The sequence below is a fragment of the Pogoniulus pusillus genome, chromosome 18 (assembly GCF_015220805.1).
Source record: "Pogoniulus pusillus isolate bPogPus1 chromosome 18, bPogPus1.pri, whole genome shotgun sequence".
NCBI classification, from domain to species: Eukaryota; Metazoa; Chordata; class Aves; order Piciformes; family Lybiidae; genus Pogoniulus; species Pogoniulus pusillus.
This window is the reverse complement of record NC_087281.1, coordinates 19,125,776-19,145,880: the sequence shown is the minus strand read 5'-3', so window position 1 is coordinate 19,145,880 and position 20,105 is coordinate 19,125,776. Positions and strand designations below refer to the sequence as shown.

General features: G+C 41.2%; 1 protein-coding gene across 1 annotated transcript in view; it reads left to right on the top strand.

Moving 5' to 3' along the window:
• The window catches only part of PLD5 (phospholipase D family member 5), a 161,879-nt gene that overhangs the window by 80,139 nt on the left and 61,635 nt on the right, over positions 1 to 20,105 (top strand). Inside the window, 1 exon segment of the mRNA XM_064158637.1 lies at positions 12,791 to 12,959. Within this exon segment, the coding sequence (XP_064014707.1) occupies positions 12,791 to 12,959 (169 nt within the window).

Genomic DNA, 20,105 nt, shown 5'->3' with positions numbered 1-20,105 from the left:
AACAACCCCAGCCCCCTCAGCCTGTCCTTGTAGCAGAGGTACTCCAACCCCCTGATCATTTATGTGGCACTCCTCTGGACCCGCTCCATCAGGTCCATGTCCTTTCTGTACTGAGGGCTCCAGACCTAGATGCAGTATTCCAGGTGAGGTCTCACCAGAGGAAAGTGGCAGAATCTCCTCTCTGGATCTGCTGACAGCACTGCTTTTGATGCAACCCAAGATGTGATTTGCCTTCTGAGCTGCAAGTGCACACTATCTGCTCCTGTCCAGCTTCTTGTCTACCAGCACCTCCAACTCCTTTTCCAAAGGGCTGCTTTCTATCAGCCTCCCCCCGAGTCTGTATTGATAGTGAGGATTGTTCTGGCCCAGGTGCAGAACCCTCCACTTACTGAACCTCATGAAGTTCACCTGAGCCCACCTCTCCAGCTTGTCCATGTCTCTCTGGATGTCATCCTGTCCCTCTGGTGTATTGACAGCACCACTCAGCTTGGTGTTGTCTGCAGACTTGCTCCCACTGTCTGTATTATTGATAAAAACATTAAACAGCACAGGTCCCAATATGGACCTCTGGGGGACACCACTTGTCACTGCTCTCCATCTGGACTTCAAGCCATTGATCACCACCCTCTGTATGTGATCATCATAGAATCAACCAGGTTGGAAGATACCTCCAAGATCATCCAGTCCAACCTATGACCCAGCCCTGTCCAGTCAACCAGACCATGGCACTAAGTGCCTCATCCAGTCTCTTCTTCAACACCTCCAGGGATGGTGACTCCACCACCTCCCTGGGCAGCCCATTCCAATGCCAATCACTCTCTCTGGCAACAACTTCCTCCTAACATCCAGACTAGACCTTCCCCTGGCACAACTTGAGACTGTGTCCCCTTGTTCTGTTGCTGGTTGCCTGGGAGAAGAGACCAACCCCCACCTGGCTACAGCCTCCCTTCAACAATGAGATCAGCCCTGAGTCTCCTCTTCTCCAGGCTGCAGAACCCCAGCTCCCTCAGCCTCTCCTCACAGGGCTGTGTTCCAGGCCTCTCACTGGCTTCATCACCCTTCTCTGGACACGTTCCAGTATCTCAGCATCTCTCTTGAATTAAGGAGCCCAGAACTGGAGCCAGTACTCAAGGTGTGGCCTGACCAGTGTAGAGTACAGAAGAATAACCTCCCTTAAGCTCACACCACTGAGCTCATAACCACAGCAGTGATGCTGTTGGTGCCTGCCTTTGTAGAGTGAGCGGTAGAGGAAAGCAGAAGAGCTGCATTATGAGCTTTTCCTTGGTACATTTCCCTTTGGAAGAGCATATTAATCAACATACCAGGGACACAACCAGGCTTTGTGTTGTTTGCTAAAACTGTTGGTAGGAAATAAGGCAAAGTTCAGAGGGCAAATGGAATGAGCAACTCTGTAAAGAGAGATTGGGGGAGGCGGGGGATGTTTACTGAGTTTTATTTGGTTTGGGGGTTTTATTTCTTTGTTGTATTTTTGTTGTTGTTGGGTTTGGTTGCAGGTTTTTGGTTTGGTTGGTTTGGTTTTGTTGTTTAATTTTGTGTGCATCTATGTCCACTGATCAGGATACTCCTGGTGGATCCTGGACCTTACAGCCAGGATATTGAACAGCCGTAAATGGCTTTTTTGTACAGTACTTTTGATCATCAATAAGCATTTAAACTTGGCTGTTAAAAAATGCTTACTTGCAATTTTTAGTCCTTGCAAATTAAAACATTTGTGGTTCTTTCATGTTAGAGTTTTTGTTTGTTTGTTTTTTTAAATGCACACAAACTCATGAGGGACAAAAAATTGCTGAACCATTATTAACTGAAGTTGAGTATTAGTAAGATTAAACAGTTAAGGTCTCTTCCAACCCTGATAATACTGTGATACTGTGAAAAGTGAGCTACTCTAGAATCCCTTATGTATGGATTTTTTTGGAGGTCATTTAAAATCATTGAGTTCTGTTCTAACTGAACTGTTAGAAATGTTGCTGTTCACTTTAGGGAAGTCAGTACTGGGCTCCTCAGTTGAAGAGAAACCAGGGAAATGATAGAGAGAGTCCAATAGAGGGCTGTGAGGGTGGTTAAGGGACTGGAACATCTGTCTTATGAGGAAAGGCTGAAGAGAAACCAGGGAAATGATAGAGAGAGTCCAATAGAGGGCTGTGAGGGTGGTTAAGGGACTGGAACATCTGTCTTATGAGGAAAGGCTGAGAGACACAGAGCTGTTCAGTCTGGAGAAGAGAAGACTTGAGAGAGGATCTTAATAATATTTACAAATATTTGAAGGGTGAATGTAAAGAAGAAGGGTCCAGTCTCTTTTCAGTGGTGTTCCTGTGATACAGCAAAGGGCAACAGACACAAACTGGAAATTTCACCTCAACGTAAAGGAAAACTTCTTAACTGTGAAGGTGACAGAGCACTGGAACATGCTGCCCAGAGAGGTTCTGGAGTCTCCTTCTCCTAAGACTTTTCAAAAGATGGCTGGATGCATTTCTGTGTAACCTGCTCGTGCTGCCTTGGCAGGGGGGTTGGACCTCATGGTCTCCAAAAGTCCCTTCCACCCCTAACATTTTATGATTCTATGATCACAATTCAAGCTCTTTTTCTTCCATTCTCTTTAAACACCGCCATGAAATTACAGTCTAAAAGGAAACTGTTCTGGCACATGATAAGATGCTGAAGAGGTTTGTAACATAAAGGCTGTGGAGACAGGACTGTGGGAATGGAGGATCATGGAGACAGGGGACTGTGGAGACAAGAGATCGCTGGGATAAGAGCCATGAGGACAGTGGGACAAGGAGCCACTGGGATATTGAACATGGGGACATGGAGAGCTCATCCCAGGCCAGTGCCCGTGGGCCCATGCTCTGCTGTGGGGTTGCCCCCACTGGGATTAGGATAGGAGGCTGCTATGGGGCATTCTGGGGAGCCCTTGCAGCCACCAGCCTGGCCTCGAATCCCTCCTGCCCTTCTTACCCTCTGGGCTGTGGGCTGTGTGTGCCTGGCACTAAATCCCACAATTTGTTCTGGAGAGGGAAAAGATAAAAAGCAGAAAGAGGGCAAGGGTCATTTTCTGCCTCCCTGGGTGGCTTTAGCGGGGTAAAGGTCTGTTGTTCAGGGCACGCAAGGGCAGCGATGCTGGCTCGGGACCACAGGGTTAGGCAGAGCTGCAGCCGTGGCCAGAGAAGGAGAGGCTGAGGGACTTGGGGCTGCTCAGTCTAGAGAGGAGAAGACTGAGAGGGGATTCAGTATGTGTTTATCAATATCTAAGGGCTGGGGGTCAGGAGGGGGGGACAGGCTCCGCTCACTTGCTCCTTGGGATAGGACGAGGAGCAGTGGATGTAAGCTGCAGCACAGGAGGTTCCACCTCAACACAAGGGGGAACTTCCTTACTGTAAGGGTCACAGAGCACTGGAATGGGCTTCCCAGAGATGCTGTGGAGCCTCCTTCTCTGGAGACTTTCAAGGCCTGTCTGGATGTGTTTCTGTGTGACCTGAGCTAGATTGTATTGTCGTGCTTTGGAAGGGAGGTTGAACTTGATGATCTCTTTGGGTCCCTTCCAACCCTTGACATCTGTGATCCTGTAATCCTGTGATATTTTAGACTGGAGGAGGGAAAGGACATGTCACAGCCAAATTTTAGACTCATCATACCCTAACAATAGGCTAGGGAAATGTCATAAAGCAAGCCTAAATATTTATGAGGAACAAATGGTAATTTTAGTTCCTGGTCTGTGTCCACGAAATAGATTTCACACATATATCCAAGGCTTGTATCTGTTGGGTACAAAGAGAGCCATGAGCAGAACACTGCAGCTTTGTGGTAGCAATTTAGGTATTGATAATCAAGTACTCATGATTTCTTGCAAGATTTCACCTGAAGTGAAATGATTAAATAAGACACTGGAATGTTTCCTAAGATGGACCTTTGTTGTGTCTCTTGGAAACTCGGTTGCAGGTGTCACCATTGCAGACTTTCTCTAGCAAATTACGCTCTTCCCTCGTGGAATGAAGCACTTATTGTCATGAATGAAGGTGGGAAAGCTGGGACTATAAAGCGTAGGACTTTCATTGGGATATCGTGTTGTTTTTCCAGTCGAACTGGACTTAATTAAATCTGTGCTTAATCTACTGTTAATTCCTCCTGTCGAGTTCCTTTCTCTTTATAGAATAAAGTAATATTCAAAATCGAAATTAGGAGTAGCACAAGACATCTATCATATAGATTTTAGTCTGTTATGTTTGTACACTTGCCTTTATTACGTGATGTAGGTACGTTCATTTCTAGTTTCATAGCTTGGCTGCTCAGCTTGATACTGTATTTTCACTTGGCAGGCTTTGATAAACCTTCTTCTCCCAATCAGAATTGGTAAGACTTAGTTACTCCAATAATTATTCTGTAAAGTATGTATCTGTTGTGGCATACTAGGTTTTTATTTGTTTAGTCTGTACATATGTAAGTGGTTGCAGAAAGTACAGAAAAGAGGAGAGGTTCTTCTGAGAAATTAGGAGTTGTGACTATACTGAGCTTCGTGGTAGGGTGTGTGGTTGGAAAGGTGTGACTTGGAGAGGGCCCTGGGGGTATTGGTATACAGTCAACTGAATGCAAGTCAGCAGTGTGCCCAGGTGGCCAAGAAAGCCAAAGGCATCCTGGCTTGTATTAAAAACACTATGGCCAGCAGGAACAGGGAGCTGATCGTTCCCTTGTACTCAGCACTGGTGAGACCACACCTTGAGTACTGTGTTCAGTTCTGCGCCTCTCACTACCAGAAGAGCATTGAGGTGCTGGAGCATGTCCAGAGAAGGGCAGGGAGGCTGGTGAGGGGCCTGGAGCACACGGTCTATGAGGAGTGTCTGAGGGAGCTGGGGTTGTTCAGTCTGGAGAAGAGGAGATTGAAGGGAGACCTCATCACTCTCCGTAGCTACCTGAAGGGAGGTTGGAGTGAAGAGAGGCAGCCTCTTCTCTTTGGTGTCAAGTGACAAGACGAGAGGAAATGGTTTCAAGCTGCACCAGAGGAGACTTAGGCTGAATATTAGGAAATATTTCTTCACAGAAAGAGTTATCAAATATTGGAATGGTCTGCCCAGGAGAGTGGTGGAGTCACTGTCCCTGGAAGTGTTTAAGTAGCCCGTGGACCTGGCACTTAGCAACATGGTTTAGTGCTGACCCTTCAGTGCTGAGTCGAGCTTTAAACTGGATGATCTTTGAGATCTCTTCCAACTGGATATATTCTGTGATTGTGAAGCAGAACATCACAATTAAATGCCAGACTAAAGTCCAGAGGATCAAACTCCACATCTTTTCTGTACAGTAAATTAACAGTCATTAAAGTTAATGCAGTAAATTAAAGGTTTCTTTGATCCACTACATACTTAGGATGTTAATTCTATGTGGTAAAGAGAGATTTCAGGATCTCAGCTGATGATACCTGTTGGTGATTGCTAGCCTTCAGCTTTTTTATTTGCTTACTTATGACTGGATTTTAATAACCAATTATATTAATTTTAAAATAATTGGAAATAATTTTAAATATTTTTAATTTACACTTTTTTTTTTCCTTAGGTGTGCTAATGTGGTTCAGAATCTGAAGTAAAATCACACATTAGTTTTATTCCAGAAGGGTCTTTGCACATGTTTTATTTGTACCCTCCAAATGCATTCTATTTTTTTTTTCTTCTGAGAGATTTGATATTGAGTCTTAATGATGCTAAATAAGTTTATATGAGGCATCCTATTTATGAAGCAAGAAGAATTGGTAAGTATTGCTCTGGTATGAGGCTAGATGTGTAATAACAGAGGGAAAAGATTAGTATCAAGCTGGACTAACCTACTTAATTCAAGAAAATGCCTGTCCACATCAGGCATACGAGTGGTCCTAAGGAAATCAATAAGGTTGCTTAAAGTTTTGGTTTGATTACATGTTTTTTTGACCTGAGGCAAGTATCAGTCATGTCACTACAAACAAGACTCTTTAATGTTGCTTTTTTTCTTTCTTCCCCATGTTTGCACTCCTTTTCCATTTGCTATTTCATATGACTGTGGTTTTAATTCCAGTATTAAAATGATTCTGGCAGGCTGGATTGAATTTCAGACTAATGTTCAGACCTGCTTTGGCACAGGGGAAATACTGTCCTCAGTAGGATGAAATGACCTTGTAAAACATCTAGTTAATTCTTTCCCTCTTGGAGAAGCAATTTTACCTTTGGTAATGGAAAGCTGCTTCTGAAATGCAACTGTGAGCACCTAAAATATGTTTAAAAAAAGATCATTCACGGGTTCAAAACTTAGATGACTTGTGGTTTTGTGCAGTGAGTCCTGTTTTGAAATTTAGGTATATGTCATATGTTACAACAGAAATATTATGTTGCTGGTCACTTTGAGGATCTTTCAAGCAGTAGGATTTTGTTGTTGGTACATTATTCCTGGAAGTTCTTCACAGAGAGAGTGATTTCCCATTGGAATGGGCTGCCCAGGGAGGTGGTGGAGTCACCATCCCTGGAAGAGTTCAAGAAAAGCCTGGCTGAGGCACTTAGTGCCATGGTCTGGTTGACTGGCTAGGGCTGGGTGCTAGGTTGGACTGGATGATCTTGGAGGTCTCTTCCAACCTGGTTGATTCTATGATGTTGTGAAAGGGAGAGAATCATCCTTTTCTTAAGAAACAATCTATTAGGCAGTCCGAAGAGAAGAGCCATTCCTGGAGTTGTTGTTGTTACTTATTCTGCAGCCCCATACAATTGAGTCTAATCTTCAACTTCTAAAACCCAGTATTGTTCCACTGACTTAACTCTAGACCGAAATCCTTGATTTTCTTTCTTGTACCCCAAGGATCTGGTACATGAAGTCTGCAAGCTTGGTGGACACTGTGCACGTCTGTGTGCTATATTTGGCTTGTGGACATCATGATGAGTGGGCACAAAACCAAATAAATATTTGGGAGTAGCTATAACAAACTGATCTCCAAGCTGATTATGGAAACTATCAAAAGGCCCAAGTGGTGAGAAGTTAAATATGGTATTTATTTAACATACTGCAATCACTTCTGCGGGCCTGTAAGAAAAATTGAAAGGAGACTAAGTAAAAGAAAGGGTAGCCATACAAGGGGAAAGCTGAAAGTCAACTTCTAATTTTAGTTATTAGCTGAAGTGCTTAAGGCTTCTGTCCAGTGAACACTTGAAGTTGTCAGGGCTGCTTATTGCCACTCCTGTGCCACAGCCACCTCCTGCAGCTGCATCTTAAACAGAATTGGGCCACTCATTTGGCTGGAGGGGTATGTGTCTTCTGAGTCCAGTCATGGAAGGTGTTCACAGAATTTAGGCCACTAGTTAGGAGATCTGACTGAGTTGTTTGCAGTAGGTGCAGGATAGTAAGCAGTTGTAGCTGTATGTTGCTTAGCAAACTCTCTGGATGTCATGTGTTTCTAACGAAAATGCTGTGGCCTTTTCTAATGTCAGGGTTCTGTGGTGACATCCACAGTGGCTGAGGTGAGCAGTGTGACTGAGGAGCCACTGATATACTGCTGTGTTGAGGAGCAGAATCCAGGACCAGTGTGCACCTTCTTGGCTTGACCAGCAGGGCTAGAAGGAAAGCTGCTTTGCTGCACCCTAGCCATAGCTGTATTTCAGTACACACTCCTACACAGCAGGCTGGTAGTCCCATTTACATACACACCACCAACCCTGTTAAACCACTCCTCTTGCCCAAGCAGAGGAAGACTGCTCTGTGGGTATACACATATTCCACATTTTCCTTCCTTACCTCCCTTGGTATTCTAATGAAATATAATCACTTTCTTTGGAAAACTGTATTGCAAATCAGTTAACCTTACTGTTATGAAATGCTTTTCACTATCCTCTCCAACTTCTTTAAATTGTGTCATACTTAGAAAGTTTCATACCAGGTCTCTGCTTTCCTTAAGATGATTGTACTTAAATCTACATAAAAGATGTATCTCCTGTGCTAAACATGATTATTTTCCATGTATAGTTGTTGACTTAATATGTTATATATAAGAAAAGAAACTATATAGGATATCTAGATGAATCGGGTAAAGGATGATCTTACCCCCAGAAACTTCACACATAGTGTCTGGTATTTTTTGTTCCAAAAGTCTCATCTCATACTTGCAGATATTTTGTTGTTTTAATAGGTTGTTAATAGTTGCCTTGCAAGGTGGTCGTAATTGCCATCTACCTGCCTACCTCAGTGTACTGATCTCAAAAGATATTGATGCCTATTTGCTGGTCTCATAGGTAATTGGAGACAGAACAAGGGTAAATGGCCTCAAGCTGAGGCTGGGTAGGTTTAGATTGGACATTAGGAAAAAAAATTTCACAGAAAGAGTGGTCATGCACTGGAATGAGCTGCCCAGGGAGGTGGTTGAGTCTCTGCCTCTGGATGTGTTTAAGGGTCGTTTGGATGTGGTGCTTAGGCATATGGCTTAAGGTGAATCTTGTACAGTAGGGTTTTAGGTTGGACTTGGTCATCCTGAGGGTCTGTGATTCTGTGAATTCACATGTTCAGGGACAGGGAAGTCAGTAAATCTGCTTTGTATCATCTAAGTGGACTTTTTACACCACAGGTTTTTACCTTTTTACCCCTATATCTCATGAGTGGTCACTAGATTCTGAAAATTAAGGTAATCAAGACATGAAGAATCTTCTTTCAAATCAAGAATCTGACACTGTGTGTCTCTAACATCAAAGTACAGTTTGATTTCTTAAGATGTGTGTTAATTTTCTCATTGCAGTGTTTTATCATTACATGGAACCAAGTTGAAAAATACATTGTTTGTCAGAGAGACAGTGAGAGCAGCTTTTCAGTTTAAACATCACACCAGTCTGCTAATGACTGTGGCCAAGGGAGAAGAGGTAGCAGTGATGTGATATAGAAGGAAGTGGAGGGTTTTAATATGACATGGTGAATGCTTCAGTTGAAAGCACTGATCTGAGAAAGATGGTAGGTTTTGAAGGGATACTGAGACAAAAAGGCTATAACAAAGGAGGATATGGAACTCTGAGGAGCACTTTAGGCCAGGGGTTGGTGGTTCCAGGGCTTCTGGATTAAGAGAGAGGTGTCACAAGAGGGTGTCTTTAAGTAGGACCCGGTGCAGGGGGAGGACTCATGCACGTTTACCAGTCTTTTTGTTTTTCCTCCCTTGTCTGATACATAACAACCTTATGACAAAGATAGCACTTTGCTCATCTTTCATTTCTTTATTGTGTCAAAAAATCACTGCAGTGTGGGGGTTTTTTGTCTTATTTCTTCCTCTTAATGGTAAGTTCAGATGTTGTTCAGACGCTCAAGGTGCATATAACCTGGATTTTCTGTAGTGTATAACTCTGCAATGGAATAAACTGAAATGAATTACATTCTACAGTTTCTCATTTTCATGTGTGAGATCTGAACTATCAAAAGAACTTTACTTTTTCAGTTGTGTAATTGCTGTGGCTGAACTTGCCAACAAGCAGAGCTGTAATGTTTTGCCGATAACCCAAACTTTATTCAAGAGACAGACACATAGCTTCTGCCTATTTTCACTGCCCTAGCTCTTTTTCTACTCTAATTAACCCAGGTGCTAAATTTAGAGTATTTCTGTTTCCTTCAGAGGAAAAAATTGGTGTGAGATCAGAAACAAACCTTCTCAATTTCAGACCAAAGAACTGTCAAAGATGAAGAAGAATTCTTAGCGTGGGACAGAAAAAAATTGGAATTGCTAAATACAAGTCATGTAGCTGAGCTCATAAGAGTGTTATTATTGAGGTCAGAGTCTCCTCTTTGGTAGGTATTAAATACCATTATATTGCTCACCACAGTTCTATTGGAGATGTTTAAATCTCTGTTCTGACCCTTGTCTCTATACTTCGCAGCAATTGCTTTCAGGTGTCTCAGTCTGTGTGAGGTAGATTGGAGAATGTACAGCTATATAACTGAAGAGGCTAGCCTACATTGGCATTAATCAGGTGAAATAGAGCAATGGGAAATTGGGAAAGGGAAGGACATCTCATCCAGCAGGTGTATGGTTATCTGATCATTTTGAAGAGAGGAAAAGTCCAATGTAATCACCATGCTATATTTGATCTGGTTCACTTTGTGTTATATGCAATTTTTGCCAAATAAATTAGGTCACTATGTCTGATCATCCTCAAGGTCCGTAAATTGCTTTCTCTCCTGGAAGTTTTTGTTGTGCCCTATTTTAAAACCCTCTTTTTGGGTCATACTGGAACAAAAGATAAAATGAAAGGAGCTACATTTTAGCTTTTATTGATGGAATCGAGGCTTACAAACTCAAAATTCTGTACAGAAGGTTTACCAAAACTCAGCTAAGCACTGGAACTTTTCTCTTGTGGCAAAGGAAAAGGAAAGATTCTGAAGGTGAAACCAGTTACTTTAGAAAATTGGTGTTGACCTTTATTAACTTTGGAGCTTGCTGTGGGTAAGGGAATATACTTGTCAATGTCCTGATCAACCTATTGTCACTGACCCTGCTTTGACAAGAGAGGTTGAGCCATGTGATCTCCAGATCATATCAAGCCCTTTGGCAGCTTTCAATTTGCCAAAGACAGAGATAAGAAGAACAGAAGTTAGGTTAATGTTTTCCAGTGAGGCAGCAGTTCAGTATAGCCCATAAGAAGCACCACTGCCAGCCACTGGAAGTGATCATAGCATATTCAATCCTATCTGTTGTTTTGTGAGCTGCTGTATATTCATTTGCTTAGGTTCAACCAGAAAATACCATGTATGTCAGGCAATATTCTAATGTTGAGAAGTTTTGGTCACATCTTCTGCTAGGGGAGAGATGTGCATTTTTAAATTCTAGCTAAATCAGAACCAAATTTGATAGATTAGGTTTTGAATAATCATTTGATGTGAAAAATGTCTTTGAAGAATATTCATAATAACTATGTGTGATTCTGCAAGGAATGATAGAGGCTAGAAAGACATGGATTAATTTCTTATCTTTGCCACTGACTGTTGGGAAAAGGGGTTTATGACCTTGCAGAGATTATTTTATCTACTGTGCTTCTATTTCTTGCTCTTTGAAGGTGGCTATCCTACAACTCTCCCTAAGACAGCTGTGGGAACAAGGACATTGCTAAGAGCTACAATATGATTAGTATTGGTAATGAATGAACTAACCAAGCTTTCAGGGGATCTAACAATGTTATTAAGTTCTGTAACTGAGTTAGATGCACCAGAGGCAAGTGTAAAAACCTGACTGCTAGAATCAAATATTTGTTTTTGAAAGTATTTGATTGCTAATTGAGTAATAAGAGCATTAAACTTTCCAGATGCTTGTTATTTTGCAGAGTTTGTAAACTGGGTGGGCAGTGTTTTAAAGTATGCTTTGAAGACATTTTTGTAATGAAATGCTTTAATCATTTTAGAGTCAAATTAGTAGTGTTACAAACATGTTACTTTAATGCACTTAATATTAATCAAGAGAAGAGCGTGTTCAAAATGTGTCATGGACAATGCCACCAGAATGTGGTAAATACCACAGGTGTACTTTATCACCATTGTTGCTGGGCTTTCTTTACACTGTTAAAAAATAATAATCTCCAGTCTTTTAATGCATTAACTCCACAAACATGCTCGATATTCTGAAGTAAAAGTTTTCAGGTGACCCTATAACTGAATAAGACAAAATGATGCACCGATCTGTCTTTCTGTCAGTGTAAAATTCTTCTTTACATTAGAAGTCCATAATAATAATGCACTTCTAAAATGTTTACAAATGTTGGAGCTGATAATTAATGCTTCTAATAAGTACAGAAACAGTCTGGAAATACTTTATGTACTTGGATACAATGAAAAAGGAGTATTTGCCAAGTTCCTGTGACAGGGCTCCTATACCTGGTTTGTATGATTCATAGTAAAAGTGGCAGATGTTGGTGGCACTTACAGAAGTGCCTCTTGGTGGATAAGTTGAAAAGTTAATCTCTTTACTGCAAGACAGAATTGAGAAACCTGTTTGACTTACTTTTAAGATTCCTGTATTGAATGTTGGGAGGAACTTCACTTGGTGCAGTTTTAGGAAGTTTGATGGTGATGCAGTATGCTGAATGAAAGACATTATTTCTCTGGGGCAGAGGAGCAGATTTTGAACTATCAGTTTACTACAGTGATTGTTTAGCTTCTTGGATCTGTGTGAATGCATATACTGTAATTTTGAATGATTTAGACAGTAAGATCACGGAGCCTTACAGAAAGAACAGGAAATTAATAGGGCATAATTCTTCTTGTCTTAACCACTGGATCCAAGTTAGAGACTTATGCAGATAAGCAAAAGGAGAAAAATTAGTTAGCTTAAAACAGCTGGAAAGGAAGAATTCATCTACAGAGACTGCAGTATAATAAAATGTCAGCTGTAAAAACAGACCTGGGAGAATGTCTCTTGCTTGCCGCATTGGAAAGGAGAAATTAAATGCAAAGGTGACTAAGGCAAGAAGAGATTGTTTCATTTCCACCTTAAGGACTGATTCCAATTTACTGTGTTGAAAGAGCTTTTCTGTGTGGATTTTGCAGAGCCTCAAAAGCTTAATTGGCTTTACTGCATTAATAGTAGGTCATTTCTGAGTTGTATTGTTTCGGGAAATGCAGAGCCTGACAGGTAGCAACTTCAAAGTAAGTTGCAGGGTGGCTCACTGCTGAGTCTCTGGGAGAGGATGTTGAACCATAGGCCAAAAACTTGACATCCTTTACAATTTGGAACTTATTAATAAAGAAAAAGTGTTTTTGTTAAGTGGTGGTTTGTTGTTTTTTGTTTTTTTTTTTCCTTATCTATTCTCAGGGTTGCTCTTGTGGAAAATATACCTGAAGGGATCAACTATTCAGACAGTGCACCATCTCATTTGTCTCTTTTCCAAGGCTGGATGAATTTGCTTAATATGGCTGAAAAGTCTGTTGACATAGTATCTTCCCAGTGGGACCTCAATCACAGTCATCCATCAGCATGCCAGGTATGTTCTAGCCTGACCAGAGGGTGGGACTTTAACAATCTGTTCTTGTTGTTTCACAGTTAATTTTTTCAGAACTACAGCCCTTCTCTGTAGCCCACCTATTTACTGAAGTAGTCTGGAAAAAGAAATAACCAAACCAAAACTAACCAACTGTGATGGTTTGGGTGTTCCCCCCCCCCCCACTTTAGAAATCACCCAGACTAGTCTCAGCCGGCTCTGGGAATATAAATGAAGCTATTTATTTACAGCTAGTACAATATACAAGCAGATATTTACAGTATATACAGTTATAGACAGAAATACACAAGGTAAAAGGTAATACAGAAACACAACAGCCCTCCCAGAAACCTGAGTCCCCAGGAGGGGCTCTCAGCCACCCCCGCACCTTCCCCCTGCCCCTCTCAACCTTACCCCAGTCCCAAGGAAGAATGGAGGTTCAGCCAAGAGGTTAAGAAGCAAAGGTGAGTGGAAGGTGTGTTAGAGAGATGTTGCTCAGTCAGCAGCCCAGCCAGAAAGTGAGTGTTATCTAATGTTTTCCTTTCATCCTCAGCAAGACTCTGAGGGGAGTAGACATCACTATTTTTTTCCTTCCACAGCCTATAATCTACTTTTTCTCACCAAAACATTCTAGCCTGCTTCAAACTAGCACACTAACCAACCAAAAACTACCCCAAAGAAACGTAATAAACCTCTGGAACATTTTCTTATGAGGATTTTCCTGCCAACACAAGTTTTCTGAGAGTGGTGGTGCATGTGGGCTAGATAACACATCTAACATGCATTCATATTGCTTCCACAGTAGGAAAGGATGTCATTGCATAATCTTAAACATGCACAGCTGTACCAGTGTGAACACATCCAGACATTATGTGGCACTAGGCATAAATGTATGCATTGCTGTTTGGTGCAGATGATGAAGTAAAAGAGCAAGCATGTGGATCAATTCTGTAGCCAAACAGTGGAACAGAATTCCACTTGGGAAGAAGAATTTAGTATCAGATGATTTCTCATACCTTTTCAAATGAGTCTTGGGAGGAAGCAGTGTTCCAAGATGTCTGCAATTAAGAGCAATAGGAAAAGTTGTAAATCACAGTGAATGAGAGAGGCTTGTGTTACAATGGTGCTGTGCCAACAAATGCTTTGTTCTTGAAAGGTATCTTCTCAGAATATGATCAAGGGAGATTTCCACTAAATATTGCTTGTGAAACTATGATGTCCAAGAACTGGTAGGTTGAGAGTATCTCTTCTTTTACACCAAATGGATTCTTTGCTGGAAAAAAGCCACTCAGCTGACATGACATAGAGTTAAAATGACAGCCAGGTAATTGTGTGGGATCAACTCTATCATGCTCTGTCAGAGACTCTTCACTTGCCTCTCTAGTTCTATTTACGCCATAAACTACAAAATGATGCATTTTGGTAGATAATAAAGTCTGGTGTTCTGAGCAACTAAATATAGTACTGCAAATAACCTGCCTTTTCAAGTCATGAGCTGGACTCTGCTTCTTTTGAATTAGGCTATAGCCTAGCTGAATGGCATATGTTAACTTCTCTTCAAAATAATTCTGCTTTGTGTCCATTTAAAAGGACTAAAAATCTGAGGTGAGCAGCCAAATGGAAAATGCAGTGAAAACCCTTTCTTTTAGAATGCTTAGAAATATTGGAATATAGTTTATGACTAAATTCATTGAGTATCAAATATTGAGGATTTTTCCCTACGTAATTATGTAGCGAAGCATATTTTGTTGCCTAAGAAACTTCAAACCCCCGTCCTGTTGTTCAAGCAGATGAATTCAAAGATGTAGTGCTTTAGATGTTTTTAGGTATGTGCATGAAACTTGAAAAAATATTTTGCCTGAAACAAATTCAGTATGTCATTTGCTTCAAAACCAGCAGACAAAACCAAAACTCAAACAGAGAACAGAAATATCAAGCTAGAAATTGAGGGTTCAGTAGTTAAGTAAGAAATGCATTCACTGTTCCACATTCACATGCAAAGTGAAAACTGTAAGATACTGCTGAATGTCAGAGCAGGGAATGGCAGAGACGTAAGAATTCGATTTGCTCTTTCATACTCCAAATGCCTGTTAAAGCCAGAAAAAGGAAACATTTTCCATAATATTCTCTTCTAGTTATCTATTTCTGCCTGCTAGGAGCCTTACAAAAATGAGTAATTGCTTCTGTTTAAAGGCAATTAATATTCCAGTCATTTCCTCATTTGTACAGCAGTGTGGGCTGAACAGCTGATAGATCTTTCTGTCAAGCTTGTCTATTCATGCTAAAACAGTGTAGTGCTATTGGCCAATCTGATTGCTGAAGAAATTGCCCAGAGGCAGCATTTCTTAGCCAATCCTTGCCACAGAGAACATTCACAAATCTTAGTGTGTGAAAGGGAAGGAAGAAAACTTCTATCCTTACATCTGCTTTCTCCACTTGTAAAATTCAAGTGAAATTTCAGAGAAGCTTCAGTAATTGTAATCTAGTAATTTTCTGCAGTATAAGCTGAATGTTCTCAAGTCTTTACAATTTGAGTTGAGAGAAATTTGCCCCGAAATAGCAAAAGCACGATGAAAGATAGGGGAGTGAGATGCAAACCTTCTAAGCAGTATGGTGCTTAGTGGGTAAGTTCTTGTTGTTTCTTAAATGATTCTTGTTTTATCAGAAAGTAAGGACAAAACCACTTTCCATGTGGACACACATCCTGCTTTCTAACTAGCAATTTTCATGTTATGAATATTCAAGGCATATTGCAAAGCAAGGTTCTTGAAGGAGAAAAGCTGAGTAGGCTAGATGGCCTTTTCTTTCTTACATCAGTTATAAGGTTTAGCTACTTTCTCTGCACATGTGTTTGTTTGTGTAGTTACATACACACCTGCATACATATATGAACACATATGTCCAGTATACTTATTGAGGACAAATCCAACAGGAAACTCTGCAGTTTTGTGTACAAACATATGTGGTTTATGCCCAATATACATATTATCTGTATGTATAGATATTGTCCATTTTGTCCAAATGTATATTGGACATACAGATATATACATGTACAGATATATTTAAAGTCTATATGTATGTCCAATGTTGTACAGGGTTAATCCTCCAGGGATGACCTTGAACCTGACCCTAGGTGGTCTTGACCCCTCCCAGGGGTGGGTCTGAACACTACCAGGTGATGGTTAGCCCATTCCCCTTCCTGTCTAAAGACCCATAAAAGCAGGGGGGCTTCCTGTTCTCTCTCTCTCTCTCTCTCTCTGTGCTCCCTGCCTCCCTGCTTACCAGCATCACCATCCTGGTCCTGGTTCTCTTTGTTTTACCACGTGGCCATCACCCACGAGGCAGACAAAGCCATCACCATCAAAATCAGGTTGTATTTACACATTTGGGATTTGTTTTCCCTTCCCTATGCCTGTGTAGCTTCCCTACTTCAGATACCTTTTTAATTTCTTGTTAAACTTTTCTTCTTTTTTAACTTCCAAATCAGAGTGAGATTATTTGGGTGTGCTTACCTTTTCCTTTCTCTACATCTAATTCCTTTCTTTTGGGAAAGAAGGGGGAAGAGAGAAGGGCACTCTATAAAATTGTTATTTGGTTCTATCAAATATATATGAGTCTCTGGGATTTAAAATTAGAACTGAGACATATATATAAATATAAAAATATTTATATATTAAAAGTTATATACAGATGCATATGTAAAATTGAAGAATTTCCTGCTCTATTTTCTGTCAAGCATCCTTGACAGTTACCTATCCATGTCTTCTTGTTACAAATCTAAATAGTCATTGCTGACTGAGCTGTCCAGGTCTCAGCTGCTGTGCTCAGCTGTCTTGAGTTCATGAGTCTTGCTAAATTAGAGTCCAAGTGCAAACACAGGATGCTACAGTGATTTAAATGCTTCTATAGCTTAAGCAGCCAAGTAAACAAATATTTGTTAGGTAAAATGCTGGGTCTTTCTACGCCTGCTTTTCTTATTCAGAAGAAAACCATGTGTTTTGGTGACTTTGTGTTGCCATCCATGCATTTTCAGGATAACAGGGTGGTTGTTTGAGTTTTTTGTGACATGTGAATGTGACTCCTCCTGTGGCAATCTGATGCTTTAGATATATCGGAGGACAATGGAAATGGCTTTGGAGGGTAGCTTTCAATTCAAATGCAGTGAAGAGAGAGGTGAACATAAGATTGTGCCAATTTCATTATTTTCACAATTAATTTCCCCTGTCTCATCTCACCTTTTATGGTTCTGGCAAGTTCTTGCTCACAGCTTTCATTTCACGTTTCACAAAGAATTAATGCCATCATGGCTTATTGGTATGGCATGAGTATGGCACATATCTTCCTGGATTGCTATTTGGATGAACAGAAAATGATTGAAGAGTAGGTGTGCATCTGTTTTCTATAATGATCAGATAAAAAATAGATGGTTCTGATTTTATTTACTTACCTTTTGTGCACACGGCTTGATGGGAGAAGTCTGCGGCTCCATCCGATAATGCATCTCATGTAAGCTAGCCTGTCCAGGTTCGAAATGAACCTCTGACCATGAGTCATGTCACTCAGTCATGCATTGCCCAGGGATCATAAGTGGTTTTTTTTTTAATTTTGGTAGTCTAAATATTAGTGCCAGAACTTAAGTACCTGGACTTGGCAGTTATTAAAAAATGCAAAGTACAAAGAAGAGCTCATAGAGTTGTAGAACCAACCAGGGTGGAAGAGACCTCCAAGATCATCCAGTCCAACCTAGCACCCAGCCCTGTCCAGTCAACTAGACCATGGCACTAAGTGCCTCATCCAGGCTTTTCTTGAACACCTCCAGGGATGGTGCCTCCACCACCTCCCTGGGCAGCCCATTCCGATGCCAATCACTCTCTCTGGCAAGAACTTCCTCCTAATGTCCACCCTAGACCTCCCCCAGCACAACTTGAGACTGTGTCCCCTCGTTCTGTTGCTGGTTGCCTGGCAGAAGAGACCAACCCCACCTGGCTACAACCTCCCTTCAGGCAGTTGTAGACAGCAATGAGGTCAGCCCTGAGCCTCCTCTTCTCCAGGCTGCATACTCCCAGCTCCCTCAGCCTCTCCTCATAGGGTTTGTGTTCCAGGCCCCTCACCAGCTTTGTCGCCCTTCTCTGGACATGTTCCAGCACCTCAACATCTATCTTGAATTGGGGAGCCCAGAACTGCACACAGCACTCAAGGTGTAGCCTGACCAGTGTTGTGGACTACATCCACAGCCTTCCCCACATTCACCAGGTGGGTAACCTGATCATAAATGGAGATCAGGTTGGTCAGGCAGGACCTGCCCTTCCTAAACCCATGCTGGCTGGGCCTGATCCCTTGGCCATCCTGCAGGTGCTTTGCAATGGCACACAGGATGGCCTGTTCCATGACATCTCCAGCATAACAGTGTATTTTCTTTTCTCTAAGCTGATCTTTGCATCTCTCCTCTCAGATGGTGGCATTTCCTCAGTGCAGGAGACACAGACGGAGGCATAGCTGGGAATTTAAAAAGAAGGGGGGTTAAAGTGACAGGATGTCCTGTCCATTTTCATTGCCTGTTTTGTTAGATGAATTTGAGGAGATCACTTGAGTTTCTCTGTTCTCTGTTAAACAGCAGAAATTAAAGACAAGTTTCCATGATTTATGTGCTGGTTTCTGCCAGCATGCTATGATTTTTAGTGATGTTTTATACATACACCCAGGGTCTTAATCATAGGACAACTTTAAAGATTATTATTATAATTATGTAGAAAAAAATCCAGAAGAAAAATAGGAAATTTTGTTTCTGTGAAAAGAAAAAGCTAAGCATTGTCTAAACTCTAGGAATCTTAAGTTACTGAAGAGCACAATGATTCAGTTTTAGAGTACTTCAATAAATAGAGCATTTTCATGTTCACATCATCTCTGTTTTATTTTTAATGAGAAGCACATGCTGCTAAAACCAGCATCAGGCACGGGAAATCAACCAGGCTAGAGTCAGTCTGCCTAGTGATGGCTAAGAAATTGCTTAGGGGGACATTTTCAAGGCCTTTTAGTAATGATAACATTTTTTTCCTCCCTCACTCACCAGGTGGCTGTGGCAGGTACAATTGGGATTGATTTTTCAGATGTAACACAATTTAAAGCTGCCATGAGAATGTCAAGGTTGTAGTGTAACAAATGCTTTTTGCATGCTTTTTCAGGGTTGTTTTTTTTTAAACAGCCCAGGGAAAAGTCTAAGGGAATAATTTCTCAGGATAGGCAGATTTCTGGTGGAAATGTTTGCTAAAATGCAGATATGGTATAAGGTAGCATACTGCAGTTTCATAGTACTTGGCTGCTACTGTTTCTCTGTACTCACAAGCTGAGATTATAGACATGATTCTGATACTGTCACATCGTCACACAGCAGCCTTGTATTGTCTCACAAAGGGAATGTGATCTGAATGACAGCATGAGGATTTGTATTCCACAGAAGCATTTCAAATGTGCTGACAGCAGTGACAAAACTCTTCAGACCTTCTGTTCTGTCTTTTTTTCCCTTTTCATAGAGCATAACAGAAAAGTTGCAAGTAAACATGTCAGAAAGTATAGAAACAGGGTTTCTAATTAATATTAATGGTGCAAAAGGCCAGGTTCTTCAACAGCGAAAGAAGAATTTCTAGTACCTTGATTTATTATGGTATGTAGAGATTTCCAAAAGCAAGTTGTGAATTTTTCATAGTTGTTTAGAGTGTCTAGACTAAGCCTTGGTGAGCATATGAATGCCTGCTGAGGGATGATGCAGCGACAGATGAGACTGAGGGAATTCTTTCCAGTTTGGCACCAGGAGGTGGTTTTTTTATACCTGTGTAAGCACAAATATTTGTCATGTGTGCACTCCCTAATCTTAATCATCAGAACTTAGAGATGCTTTAAGTGTTTTATCAGTTGCAGGTTTTACCAGTTTGGTGAACATAACTGGACAAAAAAATAGTTTTATAGATATGTGGCTTGTGGTGTTCCTGATGGGAAAAGAGATGTATTTTCAGAGATGTCTTCACTGGAATGCAAGGCTGCACTCCAGGTCACCTGTTTGCCCCTAGGACAGGCTGTTCAGCTGTCAGCATTAGCCTGTAAGAGACAGACAGGTGACCTGTCAAGGATCATACTAAGATCAGGTAAAACTCA